This window comes from Aptenodytes patagonicus, chromosome 3, assembly GCF_965638725.1.
Source record: "Aptenodytes patagonicus chromosome 3, bAptPat1.pri.cur, whole genome shotgun sequence".
Lineage (NCBI taxonomy): Eukaryota > Metazoa > Chordata > Aves > Sphenisciformes > Spheniscidae > Aptenodytes > Aptenodytes patagonicus.
The window spans coordinates 99,927,432-99,936,676 of record NC_134951.1 but is presented as its reverse complement, the minus strand read 5'-3'; the positions used below and the strand labels follow the sequence as shown (position 1 = coordinate 99,936,676).

At 36.3% G+C, this 9,245-nt stretch overlaps 1 protein-coding gene across 1 annotated transcript in view; it reads right to left on the bottom strand.

Moving 5' to 3' along the window:
- Nucleotides 1-929: 929 nt before the first annotated feature.
- Nucleotides 930-9,245, bottom strand: part of PPP1CB (protein phosphatase 1 catalytic subunit beta) — a 30,376-nt gene continuing 22,060 nt past the window's right edge. The window contains exons 5-8 of the mRNA XM_076334399.1: nt 8,697-8,768; nt 4,962-5,113; nt 3,292-3,426; nt 930-2,676 (exon numbers count right to left, since the gene is read on the bottom strand). Of these exons, the coding sequence (XP_076190514.1) occupies nt 2,572-2,676; nt 3,292-3,426; nt 4,962-5,113; nt 8,697-8,768 (464 nt within the window). The 3' untranslated portion in view covers nt 930-2,571. The remainder of the gene's footprint in view (nt 2,677-3,291; nt 3,427-4,961; nt 5,114-8,696; nt 8,769-9,245) is intronic.

Below are 9,245 nucleotides of genomic sequence, written 5' to 3'. Positions count from 1 at the left end.
TCTGTATTAACATTGTAAACGTAAGCTGAAGTGGTATGCCAAGTTCTGTCACATATCTGATGCTCCTGACTTGCTTCTAGTATGGAATATCAATCACATCTGCAGGGATAAGGTTATTATATCATGTATTTTTTCCCCAATATAGGATGATGAGGTACGTTAGCAGACATCCCAACTCCCCAGAAGTCAAAACAGCACTCAAGTCCTTTGCAAGTAATTGCCGCTGTATAAAAATAGCAATTCTTCAGAACACCACCACCAGATCTGGCTTTCTAGTGCCATAAAATAAACTAAGAATTTCCTATTTCTTTAGTACACATAAGAAGGCCTGAAGACTTTATTTTCCTTTTGACATAGCATCTGTAATACAAGTGAGCATGTTAGGTACTCACATAACATACAGCTTTACACCTGGACATTTCATGATACAGAAGACATTGTTCCAGAAACTAAGGAAAAAATGGAAGAGTGTTAATCCAGATGTTTGGTAACATGATGCTTCTTATAATAGAGACTGGCACTTGGTAAAACCCAGCATTTTCAAAACTTGTAAAACTAAACCTCAAGTAAGCAATGACTTACAGCAGGAAGTTACCCTGTCAAGGCTTACAGAATAGATTTCATCAATTACCTTGTCACAAACTGAAGTTATTCTCACTCACACAGCTCTCATCACTGATTTTCAAGAACAAGTGTCTTTGAGCAATATCAGAATAAAATGTAGAAGTAGATTTCTTCTATGTATTGAAACTCTGGTGCTTGCTTCAAGGTGGGGTAAGCTAAACCATTGTTCAAAACCACAGACCAATCCAATATAAATCAATAACATATATGCTGTAAGTTTGCATTTTTTTTTTTTTTAAAACAAACTCCACACTTCTTGAGTAACAGTAAGGTATGTTAAAATAACCAGTCAGACTTCATTCAAATGAATTAGACAACTTTTACTAAATGAAAAAACCTACATTTAAAATATGCATTTAAAACAAAATGAATTAGAAAAGAGACTTAAATCCATTTTAAAGAACTTGCTCACTGTGTCAGAAATCAATATATCTCTTGCATTATATAATGTGCCAGTTCATAAAACGTAAGTTACCAGAATCCTCAATTTAACATTTTCAAGACAATACTGAAGTCAAGAGTTTTACATCTACTGATGCACATTTAGAATGGTATAAATCTGAAGCCTTCCCCCAAAGAATCTTACAAATTTGACGATATTCAGTAAAAGCTTTTGTAGTTATATCCAGTAAGTATTGCATCCTAAAGCATCACAAATCTGTGCCTTTCATTTATCCTACTATAAATTTTGTATCTTCTCTGTATCTTGCCATTTGCCAATGTTAACTCTTAAGAAAGGAGAGAACTGAAAAGAAATACTGCGTAACTCTCGATCATGTACAGAAATTATTGCTACTATAGTACACTACAAAGCAGAAGTCTATACAATAGTATATGAAATTTGATCATGAAAATCCAAAGGATATAGTCATTAGTGACATAAGCCTTATAATCATGTTGGACATTCATATAGCAGTTTCAGCGCACCGCTTGTCAGCTAGCCTATTGTCCGTTGATGAACATCCATTTAAACACTCCCTCTTATGAAAAAGAATGTCAGCTTTCAAAGGCTTAGCAAATAAGGATCTTCATGTTCTGTGGAACTATGCAAGATGAAGTCTGATGCAGGTAGGGAGTTACCTGGAAGCTAAGCATGCCAAAGATGTTTCATGCTAATAAAACTAAAGCCAAGGTACCACATAATCAAGTTACCAACTAATAGGCAATACCATTTTTGTCCTAAGTTAAATGAAGTGCCATAGCACAGTGTAACGTCAATAATTTAAAATAGTGTAGTGCACAAATTCATTGTGTGGCAGTTTAAGGTAAAAAGTCAAGACAGGTTTTTCTGTCTCAGTTTATGTTGGCTGTCAAGCTGTCCAGTCTGGGTATTTTGACTTAGCTTGCCTTTTAATCACTACTGTACTATAAACTTTGCATTATAATAGGGCACACATTTGAGCGGCATTATGAACAACAGGGGGCTAGGGGGAGGATAAGAGACCAATGGCTGTTCTAAAAAGCCCCTTCCTTACTTCAATTTCAAAGAGAGAGCCAGGAAATAAGACTAGATACCATATTCGCATCATTCTAGCTACAAAATAACCAAAGTAAAAGCAATCAAGCAACAATAAGACCACATTACACAAATGGAACATCATGCTCTCATCTGGTTTAACTATTACATCAAGTTTTAACTGGGATGTTGGTCAACTTTAAAAACCGTGGTAAATGTGAATATGTAGTTGCAATAGTTTTTTCCTAATACTTTTTTTACTCTATGCTGGATATTAGAACTTGGAGCTATACTTGTTACAATACAGTGTCGCACATCTTTCTACTAGAAAAAATTAATAAAGATCCTTTACCCGTCTCTTTAAGTTAAACGTGTGACATCATAAAGGGTGTCAAATGGCTGGATGGTTTTACAGTGCACACTTATTATATACTGTAATATGGAGTTTTGTCCTTGACAGATCTGATGGTGTTTCTACATTATTCCTTTCTTCACCTCTTCTTCGGTGGATTAGCTGTGCGAGGTGGAGTAACTGGACGCCCAGAATTCAGTCCACCATACTGGTACTTGGCTTTCTTTTCAGATGGTTTCAATATCTTGGAGAAAATAAAGAAGTTCTTTTGAGTCAGTGACAGCTAAGAACATTTCAAATACTGTTAAGCCAACATGAAATCTCATTCAGCAGGAACAAGGAGGGGATGCGGTGGGGTGGGGGGAAATCACATCACAATCCTATAAATTTCTTAATCCTACGTACAACAGTAATACTACTTCTAAATCCTTCTAGTTCTACCACTACATTGGGGTGGGAAGGAGAAAGAAAAGGGGCTGAAAACACGTCCAAGAAAGAGTAGGGATTAAAATCGGATCAGAGTAACCACACTAAAAGGGTCCCAGTAGTCTGCATAATTAGGTACTCTGATCACTAGGTATGACTAAAAAGAATCAGCCAATTAAACTTTGAAATGAACATCTGAATAGAGGGAATAACTTAATACGCAGGAGTTTCAAAAATAGCAAATCCCACACAGTTCTCCGGAGAACAGTTGGTTTGCAGTTGTAATTGTCCACAGACACCAGCCTGCTGTGCAATCCTTTCTGTAGCTCAGGTATATTACTCTAGACTAACCATAAGCACATCAACAAGCAGACTAACTCAGTCCATACAGCCCAACACCTAAAGGAATACTTAATGTACAAATATATCATACCTGAAAGGAACACATCAGAGTTTCATCCACGCTCATCATACCCCCTGCATTGTCAAACTCTCCACAATAATTTGGAGCTGAGAATAGGGTGACCAACTGCCGTTTAGCAAAGAATTCATATCCATCTTCAACCACCTGTCAACACCAGAGAAATCAATACAGCTCACATCAAATTTTTTTTTTTTTTTTAAGAAAAAAGCCAGCCTTGAGGCAAACAGAACTTATATTAAAGAGATGACAAGAATTCATCAAAAATGTATTTTATGTCTTGGCTTTCAGACAGGACAGGTTCAGTCATTTTGTCTTGTCTGGACACTGAATGCCAAATCAGGTAGCTTAACCTGTCTGACACTTCCAATGTTAAATATTCATCAGCTTGAATGTTCAATATTTTCCTACTTGAAGTCCAATTATACACTGCCAGTTTAAGGACTCCCAGCATTTTATGGAGCACACAAGGTTTGGATACCATCTTCATTGCAACTGTAACCACTAAGTTTCACTTACACTGGTGTTGATTGTACAAACCTCAAGTGTAGGCTTTTTTTGTAATTTTGATGCTCTAAAAGCAAAGTGGTTCTGCCATATTTTCCCTAAGAGCGTAATTCACCTTTAAAATAGTACAAGTAGCATGATGCATCAGCTAAGGATGTTCCCTCTTCCCCAAAATACAAGCCTGACGTTATAATGTAGTGAAATTAGTGCACCAACTGCTCGCTTTGATCCAATCACCATGGTCTTTTAAAAGATGTCATACTACTTTTATAAAGAACTGAAGTGACTACATGAATACAGGAAAATAGTAGCAATCTTGATCGGCAGTTAAGAAATTTTAATATCCATTCCACACACTGACTAATCTTCTCTAATGTTTTAGCAGTAAAATTGCAAGAAGAAATATTTAAGTGTTCTGATAGTATACCCAAGCCTAACAGTGACACAGAATAAAAAGCCTATTTTTGTTTCACAGCAGGAACGAGCTTCTAAAATTGACTAAATAATGAAACTGAAATGTTTTACAGGAAATTGAAACCTGATGTCCACGTAACTAGGACACTTGCTTAAAGTAACTTAATAAAAACTGCAAAAAGTGTACTTAAAGATAGACAATACCAAAAATAACCTTGCTTTCTGCACATTTCACTAAGTCAAACAATCTATGCCAAAGTACTCTAGATAGCTGAACCAAAATTAAGGCAACAGTGAAAGCTTTTATGTACAGACTTGTTTATAGAAACATTCAAAATGCATTTAATACTTCCGTGAAGTGAAGCAGAGATAGTTTAAGCCACAACTACCAGAGAACTGACTACAACTGAAATGGAAGAACTCTGAAACGTCAGTGTAAATCTCGAATTCAAGTCACTTTGCCACTTTAAACCTGGACACTTTACCTCTAATGTTCATAAACATAGCAGTAAACAGACAATACAAAAGAAAGATTAATGGGGAAATCTAGTGTTAGTATTTTATTTCACTGACATTAGACAGTTCAATAGGAGTCAACAGAAGGACACAGCCTTATAGTCCCTTTATTAGGAAGATTTTTTTTTTCTAAAAGTAACACAATGCCAAGTAAGTTTCAGATACATCCTACTGATAAACAGCACCAAAGAGGCAGAAAGTCTAGAAGGAGAGGTTTTAAGAAGCAACAGCAGCATAATTCATACCTGGTGAGCTCGACAGATCAAATCCAGATCGTGACGATTCAGAAATTTACTGACCACATCAGCACCAAAAGTGAAAGAGACCCCACGATCATTTTCACCCCAACCTTGCACATCTTTGTCTGGGTCAGACCACAGCAGGTCACACAGCAAGCCTTTGAAAGATAATACAAGTGAAAATGCTAGTCTTAGGATGTATCATTCTATAATGTAAAATAGTTTTATTGTAATTACCAGTGTAATTACAGTGTAAAGAAAATAAGCCTTAGCAACAAATACAGCAATAGTTAAACTGCGACTCAGACAAAAGATATGGGCTGCGTAAGTCTGGAGATTTTTTCCCCCGTCACCACAGATAGTACCTCGAGATGAAACAAGTCAGAGCCAAATAGTTCCCTGAAATAATATTTAATTGTAATATTCAGCATGTTTACATTGAGCATTTGAGGAGTTTAAAAATACTGCAGTGGGTGTGTTTTAAAAGGCAACCATCAATTTCACAGCTCACCAAGAAAGCTTAGTTTGAGAACTGCAGTAAATTTTAAAATCCTATGCAAGGCCAGTCATAAATACAGCAAACAAGTTTGTACTACAACCTTCTGAACGTGGATCAGCTTTGATTCTTACCTTTCTTACCATATGTGAAGAACCTTAGGTGACTAAATAAAAATTTAACGTGGCAAAATTCTGACACATTGTTTCAGGTAGCACTTTCAGTTTGCTTAGACTACTACTGACTTTTCAAAAAGCCTTGTGCCAACCAGTCTGATCTAAATTAGAACAATAAACCTCTGGCATTTTAGCACTGGTCAAGATCTTTTTTCTGCTGCCAACAAAAGGTCAGCTAACTCTGGAGTTAAAACTGGGTACTAAAAAAAATTCTCTAGATCAACTGCAATGCCTTTATACATAGAACTTTCAAAGCTTTTTCACATGAGAAAGAACCAGGCCAATTCAACTACAACACAAACAAAACAAAAAGCATTCAAAATCTATTTCATAGTTTTCCATGAAATTGTACTTTCTTTACCTGTGATGGCTAACCCTTAAACATTTAAATACTTAAAAGCATTGTTCCGCAATCTGAAAGAGATGCCAGCAGGCTCCTTTAACTGGCACTCAGAAGTTTGATTTACAATTACATCTGGTTATTTGCTAAACAAAATATCAAAGACTTTCTTAAATAACAGATGCTTCAAGTTGTAATCAAGCAAAACTAATGTCTGAAACCTATTGTGCAACTAGATAATTTTGTATTTACATATAGCTATCAAATGGTCTTTGCTGCCAGTCACAGTTCCTCTGTAGCAGAGGCTAAGATTTTATTTGCTTTAGAAGACAGAACAGAGCAAGTACAACTGCATTTTAGATAAAATATCTATCTAGAAATAAAATACTGAATACAGACAGCATATGACAAAAACTTTCTTTACTGAAATTCAGTTCTATATTGAATAACATGTTTTTCAAAACAGAATAGTTGTGCTGCAATCCCTAATGGTTTCTTATAATGAATTTCCAACAATTGACAGAAGCTGCTTGTCTCAGCTGCTTAGGAAGCAATTCCTCTTCTATTCTCCCCCCAAAATCAAATAATCTTTAGGGTTATACACAGCAATAGGCAAATCTGTCCTATAATCTTTAGCAGTGGTGTAACAGAACCTTGCAACAAGTTTGTCTAAATTAAGCTATGCTGCCCAAGTAGGTTCATATTTTAACATGCAACATCTACCATTGCAATAGCTTAGGTTGACCAGGAGCATACCATAACACAGCTGATAGGAGGTATTCAAGATTACACGCAAGAGGGAGTTACAGTTTCCTAATAAGCAAATGGTTGGCAACACTGACGAAGTTGTATCATTTATACCTTGGCCTCACAAAATGCAAATACTTTAACAGTTACCAAAGATGAGTGATTTAAGTTGGAATACAGAGTCAGATTTGAAAGAACAGCTTCCAAACCCCATAAAAATGCCACCAAAATAAGAGATCTTTAAATTGCAGTCGAGGTTGAAAAGGCTTATCTTCATCAGGCTAGAAGAAACCATCACAATTATCTAATCTTCTCAGCACAAGCCACACAAACATCTACCAAGAATTTCTGTATCGACACAAATATTCTCCAAGTGACACCCCTCCACAAAGGGATAGCTTTTAAGGACTTGTAACTTTCACCAAAGTGAGACCACTTCAGTTTATTTTTTCATTTTTCCACAAGATTTACTTCCATTCTGTAGTATCAGTTGCCTCAAGTAGGTCCAAAAGGCCAAGACCTTCTATGTCACTGTACTGTATGCACACGTCTCTGATGGGACATTTCATTTTACCTCTGCTGGTAAACATCTGGCTATTGCTTCTGAAAGCAAAATTAAGACTGCAAACCACTCCGTAGATCAAAAGCCTTTTTTTAAAATTTCTATACTTATTTTTAGGAAGTACTAAGAATACATATGATTTCAGTGGAGTGTCTATGGAAACCAGAACTACATTCTGCAAGGGCATTCCTGAAGTGGGGGTGGCTCAAGCAGTAGTATTAGCCTGTTGAATAGAACTACTTTTTCTGAGAGCTCTGATAAATGTAAAGATTGACTCGTTTGTACTGACATTTATTTGGTTATGCATCAAGTGAATTATAAGTAGCACAAAAGGAAGAACAATGTAGTAATTTATACTACAGAGACACTCATTTACCAGTCTAGTAATGTTTCTCAGTGTCAAGTGTGTATATACCAGCTTGCACAGAAATGCTGTTTAAGGGACAGCAGATGTATTAAAATTAGTCCCTGAATTAGTCCTATGCATCAGCACTGAGGAACATTACAGGAAGTAGAATTCTTCTAATTCAAATTCTATTCAAAGCTGCTGGATGCTTTGCACCTTTATCAGAAATAAAGTGCAATAGCAATGAATATGTGTGTCTCTCTAGTAAAACGCAGCCTCCCTTATCCCCTTACCTGCTGGCAGCAGGTTTAACTGTAATTGCAATTTGTATTTCAAAAAAAGGTTTAGATGTGATATCTCCTCTGAAAGTTAATTTCAGACCACTGTTGAAATCAACACTTTAAAAAATATCCCATTGTACTGCTTGACAGTCTTTTCAATCCACTAGTAACAAAATTTGGAATAAATGGCACACTGAGGAAGATGATTAATTAAACGATTCAAAAGAATATTGTACAGAAAGCACTGGCAATTTGCATCCAACATCTACATACAAAGTATTAACGTATTAGTAGAAGAAAACTTCAGGACTAACACATTGATACAAGCAATTGAAATCCCAACTGCAGTGAAGTGGGAGCTATACTTTACAAATTTAAAGAGGGAGGAGACATGGCCCCAAATAGAGAGAAGCCCAAATACATACTCAGCAAGCTTTAAACAGTTATGTTCTTTGATGGACTAAAAGGTTTGGGTGTGCCTAACCAAGGCAAAAGAACTAGCTGTTTAATTCCATTTGATATTTCTAAGTTTGTTTTAAGGCAAACTTGTGGATAATGTATCCAAACTCGGATAATGTATCCTACTCTGTTATGACAAGCAGTAACAATGTGGGCAATAGCCTCTAACATACCAGATAATTTAACCATCATGAGGAAAGACACACCCTGCCCAGACATCAAGGAATACTATACTGTGAACAGGTTGTGTTAAGCCACTGCATTGCCTGTAGAGAAATTGATTAAACCCGTTTCACCATTAAGACCTATTTACAGTAAATTCCACCTCACTCACCTGTGTCAGGAACATCTGTAGGTCTCATAATTCTCCGGATCTGCTCCATTGACTGGAGATCTGGAGACAGTCCTGTAAGTACAAGAAAACAAGTGACTTTTACCTGTAAAAAGGGTTCCAGAGAACACACAATTAGAGGTTCAAACTCATACAGCATCCATTGTTTCCACTGTAATATAAACAAAAGACAGTTTGCTATAAGACAATTAAGTTCCTGAACAGAGGGACAGAAAATGACACAAGTGAAATTAGCAAGGGGTTTTAATTGTTTTCCTACCATCCTTTTAGTGACACAGCACAGAACTCTACAGTTAAGTATGTTCTCTTAAACAGCTTACTAGAGAGAACCAGTGAAGGACAGCATTCCCATTATCTAACACAATTAAACTGGATGCAGATGACCTTCTCTACAACCACCTTTATAAAAGCTAAAGGAAAATCCCCTATCCAGCTTTAAAAGACCACAAGCCAAAGCAGCCTGCAGGTATGACTGGAATCATAAGTCACATCACTGTATTTCAAGTGTTTTACCACATATCAGCTGAGCAG